Source organism: Mauremys reevesii, linkage group 2, assembly GCF_016161935.1.
Source record: "Mauremys reevesii isolate NIE-2019 linkage group 2, ASM1616193v1, whole genome shotgun sequence".
NCBI classification, from domain to species: Eukaryota; Metazoa; Chordata; order Testudines; family Geoemydidae; genus Mauremys; species Mauremys reevesii.
Window position 1 is genome coordinate 266,449,855 of NC_052624.1, and position 22,578 is coordinate 266,472,432.

At 41.7% G+C, this 22,578-nt stretch overlaps 1 protein-coding gene across 2 annotated transcripts in view; it reads right to left on the reverse strand.

The window, feature by feature from the left end:
- Nucleotides 1–5,943: 5,943 nt before the first annotated feature.
- TMEM65 (transmembrane protein 65) overlaps nucleotides 5,944–22,578 on the reverse strand; it is a 43,522-nt gene continuing 26,887 nt past the window's right edge. For both annotated transcript variants that reach the window (XM_039525651.1, XM_039525652.1), the window contains 3 exons: nucleotides 21,878–21,920; nucleotides 13,804–13,909; nucleotides 5,944–10,791 (listed from right to left, as the gene is read on the reverse strand). In XM_039525651.1, coding sequence (XP_039381585.1) covers nucleotides 10,696–10,791; nucleotides 13,804–13,909; nucleotides 21,878–21,920 — 245 coding nt within the window. In that variant the 3' untranslated portion in view covers nucleotides 5,944–10,695. The remainder of the gene's footprint in view (nucleotides 10,792–13,803; nucleotides 13,910–21,877; nucleotides 21,921–22,578) is intronic.

Genomic DNA, 22,578 nt, shown 5'->3' on the forward strand with positions numbered 1-22,578 from the left:
CTAGACTATTAAAAATGCCATTTTGATAGCCAGCTGTTCTAAGGAAGCTGGAGCAAGGGGCTCATAGGGTGGGCCCATCAATGTTGGAGTCTCAGGAAGGGCCTCTAATAGCAGGAGAGGCATTAGTCATTCCCATAAAAAAAATCCTAGAGATTGGGGGGTGGGAGAATAGAGGCTTGTTTCTAATCAATATTTGAGAGTCAGATACAACTGCAAGAGGCGCCTTTAGGGAATCTACTATCAAACTCTGTGATTTTAAATGCAAGAGATGCTCTGAACCTGCAGAGACTCCCACCTGTGACATAACTTCTTGTCCTTCACCAAACACCAAATTCTCATTTTAGTCTGCAACACGTCAAGGTAGAGATCTTGCTAGACTGTAACAGTACTGCTTGAATTCTCTGTGAACACAAGCAATCCATGGAAACAAGCAGACTATTCTCCCAGTGGCTAAGTGAAGTGTCTCAGATCCAACACATTCTCTTTGTTGTGGAGAAAGGAGGTCCGGGGCAAAGGAAAATTCAGAGAGCCAGCAGTTCTCTGGTCAGCTGGAGAAGGTCTGTGTACCGATACTGCTAAGGTCCTGCCAAGAGGATACTATTTGCTCAGTCCTCCCTGATTTTCCTTATGATTCTGGGCATCAAGGGAACGGAGGGAAGGCACAGAGATGACTGCTTCAATTCAGCAGAAAGGCATCTGATAGTAATTGGTGTCTGAGCCTGGTCAATACAGCTGACACTGAGAATTCTGAATGGACATGAGCAGGTCAATTTGGGGTTGACCCTACCTGAAAACTAAACTAACACTAACTGATTTAGGGACCATTCATAACATTTCCTGCTGTGTTGCCAGTTTCAGGGTTAACTGCATCTTTGACCCTGTGTCTGTCTTGTCAATTTAGATTTTAAGTTCTTCAGGCAGTGTCCACCTGAACACCACCTGGCACAATAGCTCCTCATTTGTGGTTGGTCCTTAGGCACTACCGCAATAAACATGAATAATACATTTAAACTCACTATATCTGCACAGATAAGGACAATCTTAAATTGAACAAAACCAATTCATACAGTTTAGTTAGGTTTCAAGATGCAATTCACATGAAAGGCTTACGGGTTAGTTAAATATATACTCAAGATCCCTTCTAGCTGAACAACGCTTGTACTCTTTCTTGGCAAAGTTCTGTAGGGTATTCCAAGATATTCAACTTTATACAAGAGGGGAAATGGGAAGTTTGTTTCTCTTCCTTCAGGGTACAGATGGACTTCTAAATGTGGGCAATGGCAACTATACACTACAAGAACTGACGTGTCTTATAAACACACTATAACAATATGATTTTTTCCATATTTATGGTTGATACATCTAAGCAGGATATTGCTAGAGGTAATTCTGCTATGCTTTATGGCATAAATTAACTGCCTGAGGGAACTTCTTAGTACTAGTATGTATTGTTCCAATGACTAGGTATATTTTGGGATGATGTTTGTACTCTTTTGAAGACTCATGTTCCGGCAACTGCCAAAGGCTAGAATTCAAGCTAGATCAATCAGTGGTCTGATCTGGTAGGAGTAATGCTATGCTATGCATGTAAGTCTTGCAATGAACATAAAGGCTTCACAGAAGTCATCCTCCAAACAGCTTAATTTTGTAACTAACAGCTTCTTGGCTAGAGACCATCTCGCTCACAGTGTGCAGATTGACACTGCTCAGCTAGATGCTTCTAAAAGTATTTTCTGGAATAAAAAAAAATATCTAAGAATGGCAAGCATGCTTTTTTGCCTTGGCTCCTTTTCTCATGTGCCCTTTACTCTCTTTAAAAGTCTAAAGTAGTTCAACAGGGTTGGCTACTGGGAGAGAACAAAAATGCTAACACCCAACTGGTAGAAGAAGCAACATCTGTACAAAATCATTCATACTCCTCCATTAAACCTGTCAAGAATGAGAGCTAAACAGCAGCAACGAGAAAGATTTCAAAGGAAAAAATATTCAGCCATTTCACTGACTACTGAAAACCAAGATTTCTTTTGAGCTGGAAGAATTTTAGAAAATGTCTGTAGTATAGAAGCAAAAATAAGAGATCCGCCCATTGATATCAGTGCCTGCTACTGTAAAAATCATGGTAGATGCCATCCATGTAACTGAACTTCTCTGTAGTAATTTGTAAAGCCATTCATTCATTCTTATATAAACTTTATTGCTCTTACTAGTGGTGCCAGTGAAATGTGTGATCTTTCATATACCAGAGACACTAATACATTTTAAATGAGACCATGTAAATTCCTCAATATATTTATTTTAGTCACTTCTATTAAAGTGAATGGCATCTGTGGCATTTGTTACTGTGCTTCAATTACTGAGAGCCAAGTAGTAAATCAAGTAAAGAGCCAAAATGACTAATGCAGAGTTCCAAAGGCTCATTAAACTGAATGTTTATGTTTGTATGCATGTTATCAGGTACAAAATTAAAGTGCAGCTGGACTTTTTGCCTATATATTTGTCAGTTAGGCTGACTTTACTTCCTTAAAGTTTTCACATTTAGTACCCATTTAGATACCTCCCCAGAGGTGAGAACGCCCTAACCTGAATGTACTGAACATGCTCACCTGTAGTACCTCCTATGAAAGGAACCAAGGTAATCGGTTATAACTTAAGTGCCCAATTCCTGCATTGCTTATTTCAATGGGCATTTCGCCTGAATATTAATGGGCATTTCTCCCAAGGACTGGACAACAGTCTAGTAAAGGAACACAAAAGAAGTTCACTGTAACTAAAACATTACATAAAACTCAGTAGTTTAATCATAGAATCGTAAGACTGGAAGGGACCTTGAAAGGTCATCTAGTCCAGTCCCTTGCACTCAAGGTCTATTATCTAGATCATCCCTGACAGGTGTTTGTCTAACCTGCTCTTAAAAATTTCCAATGATGGAGATTCCACAACCTCCATAGGCTATTTATTCCAGTGTTTAACCACCCTGACAGTTAAGAAGTTTTTCCTAATGTCCAAACTAAACCTCCCTTACTGCAATTTAAGACCTTTGCTTCTTGTCCTATCCTCAAAGGTTAAGGAGAACAATTTTTCTCCCTCCTCCTTAGAACAACCTTTTATGTATTTGAAAACTGTTATGTCCCCCTTCAGTCTTCTCTTCTGCAGACTAAACAAACCCAACTTTTTCAATCTTCCCTCAGAGGTCATGTTTTCTAGAGCTTTAATCATTTTGTTGCTCTTCTCTGGATTATTTGTCCATATCTTTCCTGAAATATGATGCCCCGAATGGGACACACTACTCCAGTTGAGGTCTAATCAGCGTGGAATAGAGCAGAATCACTTCTTGTGTCTTGCTTAGAACACTTCTGGTAATACATCCCAGAATGATGTTTTGTTTTTTTTGCAAGTATTACACTGGGGTGGGCAAACTTTTTGGCCTGAGGGCCACATTGGGTTCCAAAACCGTATGGAGGGCCGGGTAGGGAAGGCTATGCATTCCAAAACAGCCTGGCCCCTGCCCCCTATCTGCCCCCTCCCACTTCCCACCTCCTGACTGTCCTCCTCAGAAACCCCGACCCAACCAACCCTCCTACTCTTTGTCCCTGACTGCCCCCTCCCAGGACCCCAGCCCCTATCCAACCCTTCCCCCCTGACCCCTATCCACACCCCTACATGGTCAGCCTCACCTCAGTCCCTGGAAAAATCATGGAGCAGGTCCTCAAGGAACCCATTTTGAAGCACTTGGAGGAGAGGAAGGTGATCAGGAACAGTCAACATGGATTCACCAAGGGCAAGTCATGCCTGACCAAACTGAGTGCCTTCTATGATGAGATAATTGGCTTTCTGGATATTGGGAAAGTGAGAGGGACGTGATATACCTTGACTTTAGCAAAGATTTTGATAGAGTATCCCACAGTATTCTTGCCAGGACGTTAAAGTATGGATTGGATGAATGGACTATAAGGTGGATAGAAAGCTGGTTTGATCGTCGGGCTCAACAGGTAGTGATCAATGGCTTGATGTCTAGTTGGCAGCTGGTATCAAGCGGAGTGCCCCAGGGGTCAATCCTGGGGCCAGTTTTGTTCAAAATCTTCATTAATGATCTGGATGATGGGATAGATTGCACCCTCAGCAAGTTTACGGATGGCACTAAGCTGTGGGGAGAGGTAGATATGCAGGAGGGTAGGGATAGGGTCCAATGTGACTAGACACATTAGAGGATTAGGCCAAAAGAAATCTGATGAGGTTCAACAAGGACAAGCGCAGAGTCCTGCACTTAGGATGTAAGAATTCCATGCACTGCTACAGGCTGGGGACTGACTGGCTAAGTGGCAGTTCTACAGAAAAGGACCTGGGATTACAGTGGACGAGAAGCTGGATATGAGTCAAGTGTGCCCTTGTTGCCAAGAAGGCTAATAGCATGCTGGACTGGTGATTATTCCCCTCTATTCGGCAACGGTGAGGCCACTTCTGGAGTACTGCGTCCAGTTTTGGGCCCCCTACTACAGAAAGGATGTGGACAAATTGGAGAAAGTCCAGCGGAGGGCAATGAAAATGATTAGGGGGCTCTGGAGATGAGACGCTGAGTGAACTGGGATTGTTTAGTCTGCAGAAGATGAGTGAGGGGGATTTGATAGCAGCCTTCAACTACCTAAAGGGGGGTTCCAAAGAGGATGGAGCTAGGCTGTTCTCAGTGGTGGCAGATGACAGAACAAGAAGCAATGGTCTCAAGTTGCAGTGGGGGAGGTGTAGGTTGGATATTAGGAAAAACTATTTCACTAGGAGGGTGGTGAAGCACTGGAATGGGTTACCTAGGGAGGTGGTGGAATCTCCATCCTTAGAGGTTTTTAAGGCCTGGCTTGACAAAGCCCTGGCTGGGATGATTTAGTTGGGGTTGGTCCAGCTTTGAGCAGGGGATTGGACTAGATGGCCTTCTGCGGTCTCTTCCAACCCTAATCTTCTATGATTCTATGAATGAGAAAAATACGAAGATATGCTATGGTGTCACGGTTACAGGGTGAGCTGCGCTTTAGAGCCCTTTCAGTCTCTCTTAAGTGCTCCCCTCAGGTGGCAGGCCTAGCTTCCAGCACCTCATTCTGGGTGGAACCAGGCAGTCTTACCACTCAGACTGACCTCTGGGCTGCAGCCCCGTTTACCAGCTGCGTTAACCTGAGAGGCACCAATTGGGATTGGCTCCATGAGCCTGTGACGTAATAAGTTTGTAGTGACACTGAAACAGCTTCTTCAAAACAAAGTAGTATTTATTTGCCAAAGGGAACTCAGCATTTAGGAAAAGGGGTTAAAGCAAAAAAGTGTCCTATATGTATCCTGACTTACCGCCGCGCAGCCTTTCTATGCATAGCTGAGGTAGGTCCAGCTTATTCCAGACCCCGCTTCTGAGAGTCAGTTCGCATCTTCACAGACCCTCTCACTCTATCAGCCTGTCAGCCTCAGTCTGCTGAGGATTCCTTTCTCCCCATCTCTTTCAGCAGAGCAAATCCTTTAACCGACCAAGTCTTTTGAGCTCTCTCTCTCATCAGCCTTGACAAAGCAGCTGTGTAACCTTATTGGCACCAGATAAGTCGCTTCTTTACAACTAATAACCTGGCTACTGTGTTTTGCTGGGCCATTCCTTATCTAGCTGATTGTTTTCCTTTTCCTGCTTGGTTCCTCTAACAACCCCTTTTGATCTTACCCCACAGCAAGTAATGCATCAAACACACTGACGTATGCACAATATTCATAAAAAATTAGAGGTATTTCCCAGCTTGGCACACACCATACTATCAAATGCATGTTCTTTGCTGGTTATTTCTAAAAAATGTCCCTGAATCTATCATGGGCAATGGAAGCAAAAGGAATAACTCAAACTACAGTAATCACTTGAATCATTTGTTAAAAACACACTGATAATGAAATTTAAAGTTACAATAAAAGACATACCATTTCAGAATATAAACAATTTCACGTCTACCAAGTTTTTAATGTTAAAGGCCCATTTTACATACAGTACAAAACTGATAGAAATAAATGAATGGAGTAAGAACAAAGTCTCTTAAAAAACTTGTACGGACAACATGGTAGTTCTTCTGTTATATGCTTGGTCTTTTCAAATCTGTGTTTTTAAGAACAGGGCCAGAGCACTCAGGATTGCCCATACTCATTTACTAAAAACACATGCTGAGAGATTCACAATACTGAATAGGCACAAACCCCTATTTTCGCACCACTGAGGTACACAAGGGTTAATCCTGTAGCCTTGTTGAGCCATCCCATATACAGGGTGACATCTAGCCCCACTGAAAACTGTGAGAGCTTCCCCACTGGTGACAAAGGTGGCAGGATTTTACCCACAGTATTAACTATTCCTTTCCCAAATCCTGGGAGACCTAGGGAGTCACCTTCATGATCTCCCTGTCCACGGCTGGTCTGAAACACACAAGACTAGTTCCAACCACGGTGTTGCCTGCCCATTATAATTTTTCATGGCCAGCTCAATAGTTTTAAAACAAAATCACATTAACTTCTTTGAAGATCTTTTAGTTCATCTTTTCTTGTTAAAAACATTGGTTGCAGAACAATAGTTTACCATACAGTATCAACAAAATGCACTCAATTTACATGCACAAGGTAATAAACAATAGTACATAGACTTAATAGTCATTTTTAAATGACCACTACTACAACAGCTGAATTTAGCTATGTATTTGTTCTTGCAAGCTCTCAAAAATAATGAGAATGAAGTTAGTGTTCCAATTTTAATCAGTTAGTGAAGTACAGAAGCTTGAGTAGTGCCTAAAAATTTCAATGCCAATGCCAATATTGTAATGGGAAACATTGCTGAAACTACTCTGTGCAAAGTACCATACATTAGAGTATGGTACTTATCTTCAGCAACATGTTACACTTTGATGAGTTATGGCATGTCCATAGTAAAATAAAAATACTGCTATCCAAAATGCATTTTGTGTGTTCTCCATCTTAAAAAAAAAAAAAAGGACTAATTATAGCTTTGTAAAGAAAAAAATAGGAAAGAACAGTAGTCAAAAGAAGAAAAGCTTCTTGCAAACTGAGTACATATGCAGAGGAAGAAAACCAAAGTGTCCTTTCCAGGCAAGACAACTACTACTGGATGATCAATTTTAAAGCATCCAAGCACCACATAAAACACAAACTTATACCGGAAGGAAGATTATACTATCCTACAACAAGGGACATTTGAATTGATACTACATATTAAGGGGATACTAACAAAGTTTATGAAAAGTCATCTTTTTGTGGGAAGTGCAATTCTGAGACACTGCTTTAGCAGTACTATCTCAAAGCTTATTAAAAAGTTGATAGCATTTCTTTGTTCCTTCTTCATCCATTAGGATTAAAGGGCTGGTACCGCTGGGGCAGGGCCTCTGGAGGTGGTCAAGAGGGGGATCAGATTTACCACCAAGGAGGTGAGCTGCTAATCAAACATGTTAAACAAATAAGGGCTGCAATAATAAAGTCTTTCCAACAGCAAACAAAACACTTAGTTTCATGGGATTTAACGTAATTGTTACTATTTTTCTACAGATTAGAAAAACTCATCTAAGGATGCAGAGCTGCCAAAATAAAGTGCCCTAGGTCTACCCTGCTTTTGGTATCATCTTCCATATTGTACATACAGAGGATCCTTTCCTTTGTAAGCAACTATTAGGAATTTATAGTTATAGTACAGATGGGTCATATACTGAAATATTAAAAAATATTTCATATGGTAATTGCAACTATCACTCATCACTCACCAACAAACATAAAAGATTATACAGGGATGCAAATAAGTAAAATTAATAAGGCAAAAAAGGAAAAAACCCACAAATCTGCTTTTCCAATAAATGCCTTCACAGCGAAAATAATAAACAAAGGTCTAGTTTTAACTGTGAATTATATTCTGCAGATCAGATCCACTAATCCAGACTGATTTTTTTTTCCAATTTGACGATCAGAGAAACCACCCGTTAAGCATTTTTGACATGAGCACTCATTCGTCTTAAAACAGCTTTCAACAGAAAGATTGAGAGACCACCAGATTGAGTTTCTAAATTAGGAAACCATGCCTGCAAACATTTGCAAATAAAAAACCCAGTAGATTTTAATTTAGCTATAGTTGCATGAACAGGCATAAATATGCATAAATTCAGATACATGTGTCCATTTGTTCTATGCATGTCCACTTCATACATTCATTCCATACATCTCAAACCCACTTTCACTCCCTCCCATCTTCCTACCCAACGTCGTTACTCATATACTACCCAGACAACTCACTCCTCCACCAACCCCCCCATTCATTTCACCCATTCGGCATACGCACACAATACCCACTCATTCTATGCATGCAGCCCCACATCCTCCAATTGTACGTGCACACCTGCCCACTTCACACACCCATGTATGTTCCACCCACCCGTGCTGAACAATATCACCCACCCATTACACACACACACACCCCAGCACCTCATACCCAATTCAGTCCATGCAGTCATCCCATCACCCACAAAACCCTCCACCAAGCCAGCTCCCACATTACACAAGAGGAGGGAAAGCATACCATAGGCTTCACCATTCATAGACAGAGCCCAGGGTAAGAACGGGGATTCCATGCGTGGAAGTTCCATCCCAGGCCTATGATTCCCTATTCTTTTCCTCTCTCCCCCATTACTCCCCCAATGGCCTCCCACACCTATGTGCCTTTGGGAGGACCTGCTACCCACTATCTCCCGTGTTTGGGGGACTGCCAAGTGGGGGGGACACTGCCTAATCCACACCCTGGCTCTGCAGGCATTAAGTTCAGATGGCTCCAGCCCTGGCTGCTGAAGAAAGTTCCAAATCTATGGGAGGAGTTTGCCAGCAATAGGTGGAAACCCCACCCACTGGGTAGAGCTACTCCTGGCTAGTATGATTGAAGTCAGCAGAGCTCAGTGCCTGGGAGGCTACGTCCCTGCCTCTAAAGGCCGTGGAACTCTGTGGGATTTGGGAGGCAATGGGTTCCCTGTTTGCAGCTCCCCAATGACTGGAGGTGAGGAGTCAGCCAGGTACCGCATTAAGACCTATGGAGGGGAGGGGCAGGCCATCAGGGCCTGTCCCAGAAGACACCTAAGTAAGAGGGAAGCTGGGGACATGGTGGGTAGGGTGATGTCAGCGGCTAGAGACTCATGGGAGGGCAAGTGTGTGTAGGCAGATGGGGGAGGACAAGGGGACACGGGGAGCTGCAGAGCTGGCAGGAAGCAGCGACTCCCCAGCCAGTTCTACAACCAAAGAGCTGAGCATTTCACCAGCTAACAGATAGCGGAGCAGAGCTCTTGTGCGCTCCACAGACTATCCATCAGCTTGTGTAGCAGCTCCAACTGGCTCTCCTTCCCCATGATGCAGATGAATAGGAAAAGGCAACCAAACAGAGGCTATTTCCCCATATATTAGAGGTTTTCCCCACAAATCCATATAATGGTTTGAACATCTGTAGTCTACAGGGAAGCATGTAGAACTGGCAGATCTGGAAAGTGTCCAGAGTTGGCACACTGGAATCTGATTTCATTTGACTGAAACCGATTTTCAAGTTATATCCTTCTCAGACAGAACACAGCACTGGTTCATACCCTTTGCACAAAGTGTTCGAAACAATAAGGGAGCAACCTCATTTTTTGTCCTGTGCACTCATCTGGAAAAGACTTCCTGTATCATCACCTCAAATATACCTCTCCTTTTCCAATTTCATCATGACATCCATCCCTTGTCTACAGCTCTTCTCAACCTATCTGCTATTCTGTACAAAACACAGTTTTATTGTTTTGATCCAGTTGCCAGTAGCACATAATTACTCCATTAGGGGCTCAGCTGGAATTCCTGGAGTTTGGTTAAAGTTCAGGAAGAGAGGAAAGTTATGCTCACTGCAAGTAGGTGCTGTAACTTGAGTGGGTGGTTAGATGAAAGAAGGGATATTCCACAAACTAACTTTAAACTTGATTCTCAAAATACTGCTTCAGGGGAAAAAAAATTGGGTGACTGTGTATAAACACTGAAGGATGAACTTGGTAACAAGGCACCACTATAAATAAATACTTACCTCCTCAAGAAGTGATGGCGTGTAATGGATGGCTTGCAAGCAATATTAGCTAGAATTGTGAAGGAGTGCAAACCAAACCGTGGGGGGTAGCTAAAACAGGTCTATCCTGGGGCAATGTGAAATGGCAGCTCAAAGGGAAAAGTAACTGCAAGAATGCTTAATGACATCATTCCAAATCACTCGCCAACTGGCCCCATAGACAGTCTGGATTGGAGGACCTGAGCAGCAGCAAAAGAACCCTTTTTGGCATGCATTTACAAGTTAGGCAGCAGTCACGGAAACCCAAAATCTGCACAGTACATCCAGAGCAGGCAATTAAGTAATAATCCTGTTACAGGATGAAGGTGAGAGGGAATCGGTAAACGTCAGTTGCTACTATAAGTGAAAACATTTCAACAATTTACATTAAATAAAAAGCTAAATGGTATCTTATAAAAAGATGTACTGAATAAGACACAGCTACAATAAATTAGTCTATTCATAAAACAACATGCTGAATGTTTTGTTCCCAAGTCTATACATTGTTAGTCAGTTAATTCCTAAATATTCTGACAGCATAATTGAATAATTGAGGTACATTAGTTTACATTTTTATTTGTATTGTAAAAAGGTTAATTTTTCTCTTCCAGTTTTTTTTCTTCATCTCCAAAGAAGAACAAAGGAAACATTCCTAAAAGGCAGCCAATGGTCACTCCAATAGCTTTACCCTAAGGAAAAAAATGGAGAGAAATTACCAGGGTTTTCATAGTCCAGTTGCTACCCCCAATCAGGAAATAGGTCCTATTACGCTAGCCACTGCAATATCACATAATTAGAAACCAACCCTGTTCTGAAGTGCTTACAATATAGGAAGACAAAAAAGATATAAACGTGCAACGACAGCAATCAGGGTAACATGTCAAATTAATTCAGTGGGTTGGGGTTTTTTGCCCCAAGTCAGGCAACATACAAAGAGTGGTGGAGAGGCATGTATATATGTGCAAGTGGACACGGATGGCAGTGGCAAGGCACAAAGAGTTGGATACACACCATAATAAAAAGAAGAGAGTATGAATAAGTAGTGGGAGGGGGAGGGCAGAACTGTGAAAGGTCTTGAACCAGAGCCCAAGAACTTGAATTTCTTGTGATGGAAAAGATGACAACTGTGGAGAGATTCAAAAAAAGGGGTGGCATGCTCATGACAGGCAAGGAAGATATCTTAGCAGCTGCACTTTGAATGGAATGGGAGGGAGTGAAGGAGGTGTCAGGGAGGCCAGAGAAGAGGAGGTTATTGTAATCAGAATGGGAGATGAGGGCCTGTAAGATTTTGCTGCATGTATACAAAGAAGTAGGTCAGATTTCCCAGGTCGCGTCCCTGCCTGACAAAAAGCAGCCGCGCCTCTCCCCTGCCTGCTGGAGCTGTCAGAGATGCTGCCCCAGGGTCCTAGTGCCTGCCCTCCACTAATGGCAAGGCAGGCTGCCCTTACCCTGAGCCTCTCCAATGCCCCAAACCCTCATCCCCAGCCAGAGCCCTCATCCCCCCGCACCCTAATCCTCAGCCCCAGCCAGAGCCCTCATCCTCCTGCACCCTAATCCTCAGCCCCAGCCAGAGCCCTCATCCCCCTGCACCCTAATCCTCAGCCCCAGCCAGAGCCCTCATCCCCCCGCACCCTAATCCTCATCCCCAGCCCTGAGTGCCCTCGCATCATGAACCCCTCATCCCCCCTCACCCTAATCCTCAGACAGAGCCCTCATCCCCCTGCACCCTAATCCTCAGCCCCAGCCAGATCCCTCATCCTCCCGCACCCTAATCCTCATCCCCAGCCCTGAGCGCCCCCGCATCATGAACCCCTCATCCCCCTGCACACTAATCCTCAGCACCAGCCCTGAGCCCCCCGCAGCATGAACCCCTCATCCTCAGCCCCACAGCCCTCACCCCACACCCCAACCCTCTGCCCTGAGCACCCTCCTGCATCATGAACACCTCAGCACCAGCCAGAGCCCTCATCCCCCCACACCCTAATCCTCTGCCCCAGCCCTGAGCCCCCTCCGGCAGCATGGAGCCCGCATCCGCAGCCCCACAGCCCGCACCCCTGTACTCCCTCCTATTCCCAAACTCCCTCCCCAGAAGGTGCCCCCTCTCCCCCTTCCCACACACCCCTTCCCAACCCCAAACTCCGTCCCAAAGCCTGCACCTTTCACTCCCTCCCGCACACCCACACCCTGCCCCAGCCCAGAGCCTGCACCCAGCACCTCTCCTGCACCCTAATCCCCAGCCCAGGATCTGCACCCCAGACCTCCCCCGCCGAGCCCCCTCCCAGAGCCTTAGGCAGGTGGGGGCGGAGTTGGGGGGCGGGTTCTGGGCACCACCAAAACTTCTACAAACTTGGCACCCATGCGCAAGATTTGGGCCCACATGTCTAGGTCAAAGGAGAAGTCAAAGGTGATGTGCAGGTTAGATCTTTGAGCAAAAAAATACGGTCATATTGTGAAGTGACAAATAAGGGTTGAGTGGGACGGTTTTGGGAGGAAAAATAGTGTGTTTAATTTTGGCCATTTTAGGTTTAAATTAATGGTACGAGACCCAGAAGATGCTGTCAAACAGAGATGCTGTAAAGCCAGATTGGCTAGAGGGAGACAGCAGAAGGACAGATTTGAGAGTCATCGGCATGAGAATGGAAGCTGAATCTATGTGAATGAATGAGATCTTACAAAAAGATGTGTAGGAAGAGCAGTAGAGTAGCTCTACAGTTAACTTCATTTAAAGTTCCAGGAGTTAGACTCTCACAATTTTAACATTTGGGATTAGCAATTAGCATAGGAAAACCCTAAATGCTAGAGGCTGATGAGTGCGCCATTGAAAACATTTAGTACCTGTACATAAGGCTAGAGGATTTATTGCTTCTTTTGCTGCTGGAGGTGTTACATACAAACACACACCTCTCCATAACTACTCTTCCTAGATAAATGCTGTACTTTTTTACCCTAATTTCTACCAAGGTAAACTATTCCTACATTACTTTTTCAGCTCTTGCTTGGATATTTCCTTCATCTTGCAGCTGTACCATTTATTTCATCACAATGAAATTAGTCAGTTTATTTCTGTGGCAATTAATTCCCCCCATTTTAAATGAGTCAATATCAACCACTTCAATTTTTAATAAAATAAAATAGCCAAAGATGATGAATATCTACTAATTCTGAAAATGATTTATATCCTAATAGGTAGTGGATATTCCTTTAACACGCACATTTTACTTAGAGGAAAGTTTTTTTCATATCCAGATTTATATATAAATTAAGGATTGGAATTAGTTTGTACACACTACAGATATATTGCCAGAAAGCATTTAGTAAGTCTGACATGGACAATGAATTCCAAACTTTCTAAAGGACAAGTACTGCCACCCATCACATTGACTAACTTCACAGACACCCACCTAATCTTACCATCACAGCCAGAGTTCACAGATATACACAGAGTGTGCGGCTATTTTCCCCTCCATCCCTACTGCAGCCTGCCTCTAATCATCCAAACTCCTCCAGATCTACCCCCCCCGCCCCCGCTCCCTGGCCCAGATCTGCTTCCCCTCAACTTGACACAACAATATTTAGTATTTACCAAATACCAAAAGCTAAATATTTGACATTTGTCAAAAAAATTTAAAAAAAATGGATTCTGCCCATCCCTGCTAATGACCAGTGAAAAGTACACACAAACTATACATAAATATATTTACCACGTGTGCACTAAGACGTGTTTGCCACATATCTGCTTGCTTGGGTGTCAGATCAGGAATTGACAGGCCCATTCTCGAAGCCAGAGCTTCAACATAGCCTGCAAGACTAAAAAAAAAGAGCCACATGTTAGTACTCAGGTTTCTGGATTTGAAAATATATTAGCTGGAGTAACGCACAACTGAAGTTAAATTACTTGTGCAAAAGTAATACTAACTTATACTGAAAAGTTTTTCTTCTTCCATGCTGTACTGCTAACCCACCAGTTTGGCATATAGAAGAAAATATTCAGACTTGAAAGTTCACATTTACATGGTAAGTGAATACTTTTGACTAATTCACTCCCTAATTAGTCAAGCCTTCCAAAAAAAAAACAACCTTCATGTAATAAGACCTGGACTTTATTGTAATTTGACACATTTTACAGTAACATTTATGAAAAAAAGATTTCACCATTCAGCAATGTCTTTTTCAGTACTAGAAAAAAAATCCAGTACATACGTAAGAGCTTCCCTCTCAACAATTATTCATGGAACATTCTATCATATCATATATTTGTGCTTTAATAATCAGTTGCTGAGGCAGAAATTAATGTTCAATATGTTTTTTTTCCCTATGGAAAAGAAAGCCGAAAAGTCACACACATACTAATTTACCATTGATAACTACTCAAGTCTGGAGTCTAAAGGCATCTTTTCCCCTCTTATATACCTTTTTCTTAAAATGTAACAGTACCACTGTAAAATAAAAGTTACATTACATTTTAATACTGAGTGTTCAGCATATTTACCATAACCCTTATCATACAAGAAGCTACATGGCAAACAAAAGTTATCTTTTTTAAAATGGAACTGAAAAAATAAGGGTTTCAGAGAAAAGTTTTTGGCAGAGTTAATCTATTTAGCCTTTTGCAGCATTATAGCTGTGTTGGTCCCTGGATACTAGAAAGACAAGGTGAGTGAAGTAATATCTTTTATTGGACCAACTTCTGTTGGTGAAAGAGACAAGCTTCCGTGTTTACACAGATCTTGAAAGCTTGTCTCTTCCACCAACAGAAGTTGGTCCAATAAAAGATATTACCTCACCCACTCTATCGCTTTTGTACTTCTCAAGGCACATTAATACTTGTAAAATATATTAAAATTGTATGAGGCCCTGTCTTTGTCGATTGCCCCTCCCAATATAGCTAAGTCATTGCAAAGAATTACTAGTTTATATGCAACTCTTCAGGTTTTTCAGTTTTCAAAGAGAAAATTGTTATTACCATGAAATTCTCTATGTAGAGATTCTAAAAACCTGTTACCGCTAGTCAAAGCTTTGGCAATATTCCAAAGCTTGTCTGGAACTATAGCCACTTGCTGGAGAACACTTGGTATTATCAGTGCAGTGTTATCCCACTGAAGAGGAATGCAAGTTAGGAAAGTTTTTTCTCTCTTAACCAACTTATCTACCTGGAGGTTAGTCTCGCTTTTATGGTTAGGTGCAGATAGTGGGCTGCTACACAGTAAAACTGGTGGAAGTGAGTTTGGGACGCACTTGGCCTGACAAATAAGCCTCAAAGAAAATAGTTATGGGGGCTCTAGGTTGCACAAGTCCTCTGGAAATAAACACCATAAAAAGGAGTGTACTCCACAGATGCAGGCCAACTGAACAAACCTGCCTGAAGGCAGACTGGGATGTTCCAGTTCATCTGTCTAGGCACACTAGTAAACTACATTAGATGGACTGACGGATGCAGAGTCTATTCAAACTATACTATAAAGTCAAGTTTATAGATTAGGACTGAACAGTTTATAACAACTTCCATATTTTTTCCTGTATATGAAAAGTTATTTGAAGATACTAACACTAAAGGATTCCCACTATGGGCTTTGTTTTTCCAGAATGAGACAGTGTTGAACTAACTGAGGCTAAGACAGCACATGATGCTATCCAAAGATCTTGCCCAAAGTCTCAAATACTGACCCTACACACTGCTGGTGGCAACTTCATATTCTAGCACAGAATGTATGTCATGCTGAGATGATCAAGGACATTTTTAAGAAACTGCTCTAAAAAAACCCAAACACAAAAAAACAGCATGAAAAATATTAAAATGTTGGATTTATGGCATTTTAGTTATGTTTCTCTTATCTGCACACAGTTTTTCCACTTTCTGGCCATTTCATTACATTAATGTAATTTGAACACTAATGAACTAACCTTAGGGTCAAATTTTCAGCTGGTTCTCTACTGAGTCTCCACTTAGACATGCACAAACACACATATATGCATACAAACATGGATCCACATTTTGCAAGTACAAACATTCGTGCAAACACAATTCTAACCCTTACCAGTAGGCAACTATTTCATATTTGCATCTACAGAACACACTGAAATGAACGGGTCTTGTGAATGCAAGTTCTGTTTGCAATAATGGGTGCAAATTCTATTCATCTGCAAGATATGTGAATGTACCTTTTAATGAATACAGCAAAACTTTTAAAGCTCAACTTTAGCTACTTTGCTATATTTTCGGAATGGAGCAAAGGCTAAAATACATTCCGAAACGGGAAAAGAAATCAATGTGAGTAAAGATATCGTAATTCCAGCTACTGTAAGAAACAGATAAAGAACTTACTTAACTCATAGTAACTGCGCTTCTTCGAGACGTTCTGCACATGTGGATTCTATTTATGGGGTCCATGTGCTCCAGCACAGGAATTTGGAACATTTTCACTAGCCGTGTCCAGTAGGCATCACACATGTGCCCTGCATGCCCTCGTGTCCCTGCCCCTTCCAAAGGCACAAAGGTTACAGCAACCTCAATCACTATTCAGTTCCTTTTGCCACCCAGAATCCTCATTTATAAGACTCTAAGCTGTGGGGATGGTGGGTGTATCACAGGATCCACATGTGCAGAAAATCTCAGAGCCACAGTTAATATCAAGTAAGTAACCATTCCTCCTTCTCCGTGGTACTGCACATGTGGAGTCCACTTATAGTTATTAGCTAACAGTTACCTGTAAGAGGTGAGAGCTGGGACTGATCAGAAAAGAGACTGCAGAACAGCTCTACCAAAATGGGGGTCAAATCTTGAATCAGTAACTAACGAATAATGTTTCATAAATGTGTGAGCTGAAGACCTGGTAGCTGTTCTACATTAGAACCTGACTTAAGCACGCTATCTATGAAGCTTATGCTCTGGTGGAGTGGTTCGAATGCTTGACAGATGTCTCTTCTTGTTAATATAATTTGCAGTTCTAAGACAGGCTATACCCATTTTTAAGGTCTTTGTGATGAAATAGCCATCCCTTTTGATTTATCATCATAAGCAATGAAAAAATCTTGACATTTTATGAAAAGATCTGGTACTATCTAGGCAATATAACAGGGACCTCACATCTAAAATATGTAATTTAGATTCAGCAGGTGAAGAATGAGGCTTTTGTGAGGAAAACTGGTAAATGCATGAACTGATTGATATGAAAATCTGATAGTAGTTTGGAAATAAAAGATGGATGCAGTCTCAGTTACTCTATCCATGTGAAAAAATGTGTATGGAGGATTAATCCATATGGCTTGAAATATGCTTTTTCTACCAACTGATGTTAATTGGCACCAGGAATGCTACCTTCAACGTTAGTAGATGAATTGGACAATTTGATAAAGGTTCAAAGTGAGGATGTCATTAACTGAAGAAAGCACTAAATTTAAGTCCCATATTGAAACAATCTTTCTCACAGAAGGAAAAAAATGCAAACAAGCCCTTTAATAAATCTATTCACCGATTTATGAGAAAAAATGTATTTCCCTCTTCTAGAGAATGAAATACAGGTATCACTGCCAAATGGACTTTGATTGAAGAGATAAATAGTCTTGAGTGCTTTAAAGATAAGAGGTAATCTAATATTATTGGAACTGAACACTGAGATGGAGCATAACCTTTAAACCTTGCCCATAAAGTCAAATGTTTCCATTTGGCTGGGTATTTAGCCCTAATGGATAATTTTCTACTCTGAAGGAGAATGCTCTGTATGTCTGAAGAATGCTCTGTCTGTTGAGGACATCCAGATATCATCCAGGCTGGGAAAGGCAGAGAGGTTGGATTTGAGTGGAGAATCAGACCCTGATTCTACGATAACAGGCCTTCCAGAACTGTGAATGTGATAAACTGATGATATGATGATAAAGTGATGACAGTAGCATTTGATCTGAGAATCAAAACTGGCAAGGTCAAGCCGGAGCCACCTGTATAACTCAAGTCTTTTCTTGCTATATTGTCTAACACTCTTGGAATTAGTGGAAATGGAGGGAAAGCATACATCAAACAGTGTGACCAAGAAATCATGAATCATCTGTTAGAGATTCCAGATTCTTTCCTGCTCAAGAGCAAAATATCACACATTTCCTATTTTGAACTGATGGAAACAAGTCTATCTGGGGAAGTCCCCACCCTTGAAAAAAATCAGTTTTTTATTGCATTTTTTTAAATTCCCATTTGTGAGATAAGTACATTTTCCTGCTCAGTGAGGCCACTAGACCGTTTTTTTCTTTTCTGAGAGATGAAGAGCTGTCAGTCTGATGTGATTCTGAATGCACCATTCCCAAAGTTTTATGGCTTCTTGGCAAAGAAGGCCTGATCTTGTGCCTCCGTCTGTTTAAGTAATAGGCATCCATGGAATTGTCCATGAGAACTTGGATTTAATAATTCTTTATGACAGGTAGAAATGCTTTGCAAGCTAAGCTTACCACCCTTCGTTCAAGTACATTTATGTGAACTGTGGATTCTAGATATATTCAGACTCATGGCCTCTGGTCTTGATTTGTGTGTGTTCCCCAGCCCATCTTGGATGCATAGGTTATCAAAGTTTTGGATGCAATCAGAGGGGCAAATGGAATTCCTGCACATACATTTCCATGTATCAGCCACCATTCCATCGAGAATAAAATTTGATCTAGGATCAGCACTTTCATTGACAATGTGGATTGCTGGTCTGTAAACAGACTCGGATCCATGCTTGAAACAGCCAGACATAACCTGACAAATGGGATTACAAATGTACACAAGTCATATGGCCTAGAAGCTTCAGGCATATCCTTATTGTTGTCTGAGGGTAAGTATGGAAGTGAAGAATCAGATTTTTTTTATTATTTTAAATCTGTCTGGTGTGAGGACTGTCTCACTGCTATTGAGTCTAAGAGAGCTTTGAGGAACTCTATGTATTGTGACAGAATCTGAGTAGACTTTTTAAAGTTGATCCTTTAACCCAGGAATGAAAATAAACAAATCACTTTCTTTGCTGCCACTATGACCTGTGTTCGTCACTTCCCCCACACAAGCCAGTCTTCTAGGTAATGGTAAATATGCAATCCTTCTCTGAGGAGACGGGCTGCATTACTGACAGGAATTTTGTAAATGTCTTCTGCACTGATGAAATTCCAAAGTAGTACTCTGAATTAGTAATGACTCCCTAATGCCACAAAACAGACACTTTGTGTGCTGGGTGTATTGATACATGAAAATAAGTGTCCTGTAAGTCAAAGATAATGAACCGATCCAGCACAGGGATAACTGAAGCAAGAGTTACTATCTGGAACTTTGCATATCAAATGAATTTGTTGAGGTTCCTGAGATCTTGAATTGGACGCAAGTCACCTTTCTTTTTTAATATGAGGAAACAGGGAGAATAGAAGCCTTTTCCCATATACTGCTGAGGAACTAACTCTATTGCTGCAAGCTTGAGCAGTTTCATCCATCTCCTGATGCATGGCACTCGCGTAAGAATGGTCCCTGAAAAGGGACTGGGAAGGGTGGTGGGAAGGAGGCAAGGATTCAAATTGAATGGCATAACCATCCCTGATTACTTAATGGACCCATCAATCTATGGTGATTGCTACCAAGCCGCCAGGAAATAAAATAGATGGGAGTCAAAGGGTGGAGTAAAAGAGGATCAAATTTGATGTCTTTGTGTCTGACCCAACTGAGTAATTCTAGAAGAGGGTAGTGGAATTGACTACTACTTCTGATATCTAAATTTCTTTCTAAACTGTTCAGAAGGGCCTTTGGTGTCGGGAACATGGAAAAGAAGGATACTGGGCATTCCTATATGCGGAGACTAAAAACTGAGAATGAAACTAATTTCTTTTTGAAAGGAGGATTATATAAACCCAATGTCCTGAGTGTGCAACTTGAGTCTTTTAATTAATGCAGAGATTCATGTCTTGGCACTGAATGGATTCTGACCATCAAATGGCAAATCTTCAACTGTCACTTGCACTTCTTTTGGTAAACCTGATGCAGAGAACCATGGTGAGCATGATACCTGTAGCCACTGAACAAGCACTCTAATCAGCAGCATCTAACCTAGCTTAGAGAGAGGTTTTAGCAATAAGCTGCTCTTCTTCACAAATAGCTCTAAACTCATCTCTACTCTGAGCGCAATTTGTCCTTAAACTCCGACAGTCTACCCACTGGACATAATCATATTTAGAAAGCATGATTTGATAATTTGCTATCCTGATCCGAAAAAATGCTGAAGAGTAAATTTTCTTTAAAATAAAATAAAAATAAATAAAAATCCAATCTCGTGAGGGATAGATTTTCCAGTCTGTTTTGAACATTCATTGGCTGCAGCAACCACCAGTGGTGATGAAGCAAGATGATGATGTGACAAAGATACTCACATCCTGGAGGGCACCTGGTATTTATGATCAGCATGTTTTGCAATAGCGGAAATGGAAACAGAGGTAGCCCAGAGATCTTTTGTTGGATCCAATATTCCTTCATTAATAGGTAGTGCAAACCTGCTTTGGGATGCTGACTGTAGAATATCAAAAAGTAGTTATACCAACCTAATTTCCTAGTGTAGACCTGGCCTTAGTCCTCTGACAGCAGGGGTCCCTGGCTGCTCTGAGGGACTCCTCTGAGTCTCTTATGTCTTAATTTCTCCTGCATTAGGTGCCACATTTCAGCTGACCGGAGCACTGGAGAGGTAAATTGTGAACATCCAACACAGATCTCATAGACCATAAGAAAAAGTCTGGACTGCCTCTACTTTTTGTGTGCTACTTGAAAGACTTGCAAAATCACACACTCAGCATGGCCATGTTCCTCACTCAGACAGTAAAGGCATCTATCACAGGTGTCAGTCAGAGGAACGATCCCACCCCAGGAGAGATGTGGCTTGAAGCCTGAAGATCTGGGCTCTGCCATAAGCTGCTGCCTTTAAAAAAACAACTACTGCTAACAAGCTAATTGAAAGGATAACCAATATACTCACAAATATAAACAAAGCAACTATCAACAAATTAACCCTTAACTATCAGACCAATTACTAAATAATAAAATGGTTACAAAGGGACACTATGCGTACTACATGAGGGCTGGTGGGGAGAAGCAAATGCACACCAGCAATTCTCAGAGCCCAGGTCAACCAACTTGGGTTTGTACTAAGGGGCTAAAAATAGCAGCGTAGACTTTCCCACTCCGGCTGGGCCTCTAAGACACAACCCCTCCCTTTGCCTCCCCCACACCTCTCTGCTGGGTTTCAAAGCCCATCCAGAAATTGTTAGCTTTTATTTTTGGCCCTGTACCGCGAGCCCTGCAAGCCTGAGTCAGTTGTCCTGGGTGGTGAGACTTGCTGGCCTGGGTTTTTTTTCTTTGCAGTGTAGACACACCCATAGTTGTTCTGATTCACTGGCTGAGGCAGTTAGAAGGAACTGAGTGGCAGTTGGGATCACTGTGCCCTTTATGTATTTGGGGAATGGGAGCATGAGGGCATGCCAGGAAACCCCCTCCTGGACACTGCTACTGAAAATGTTCCAAACCCCTGTGCTGGGGCACATGAACACCATAATTGAGAGCCACATGTGCAGTAATTCAAAGAACACAGCTTTATTTCTGAGCAACACAAGGAGAGAAGGGCAATTATTTTGGTATCTTTATGGGTATCTGGTTGGTTAATACATATTTCAAGAATTAGAAACATCCAAAGGGATTTCTACAGTGTATTAAGCTTTGTTGGGTGGGGTTTTTTGTTTTGTTTTTTTGAGATCAAGCAATAACATACTTCCAGCAAAACCCAAACTTACCCAAGTCCAGCTAAATCTGAAACAAGATTTCCCAAAGCAGCAGCTGAAAAATTGAGAAACAGAAAAGCATTATTTTACAAAACCCACTGACAAAAGATTAATTAAGATATATAGCATGAGTATCAGAATTAAGTTTCTTCTCTTACACTAGGATTTCTTTTAGCAGCACAATTTGTAACAGTAGGTCTAGCAGAGCTTTAACATCATAGGTGGTGCACCTATTTTCTTGAATTTATTAAATTCAGGAAATTCACTCAGACCTGGGACACGGCATAACAAATTTTCAGACTGTAGTTAACAATGGCCATAGTTATTTTTAGTCACATTTTTGTGGCTTTTATGTTTGACATTTTCCAACTGAGCATTCTTTCTAGGTCTATACTAGCCACGTAAGAAAGTCGTTCAAAAAGGTCTGCTAATGCTATTGGATTTATAACTAAATTCCTGTTGCTCGTGTGTATTTTCCTAAAAACAGAGAAGGAAACTACTCATTATATGTCCTATTAACTAGTATTTGAGGAGAACACCCAGATGGAGAAACTATACACTCTGCATTCCAAAATGATAGAGATCTATAAAATCATGAATGGTGTGGAGAAAGTGAACAGGGAAGCGTTATTTACCCTTTCACAAAATACTAAAACTACAGGTTCACCCGATGAAATTAACAGACAGCAGGAAATACTTCTTCATTCGACACA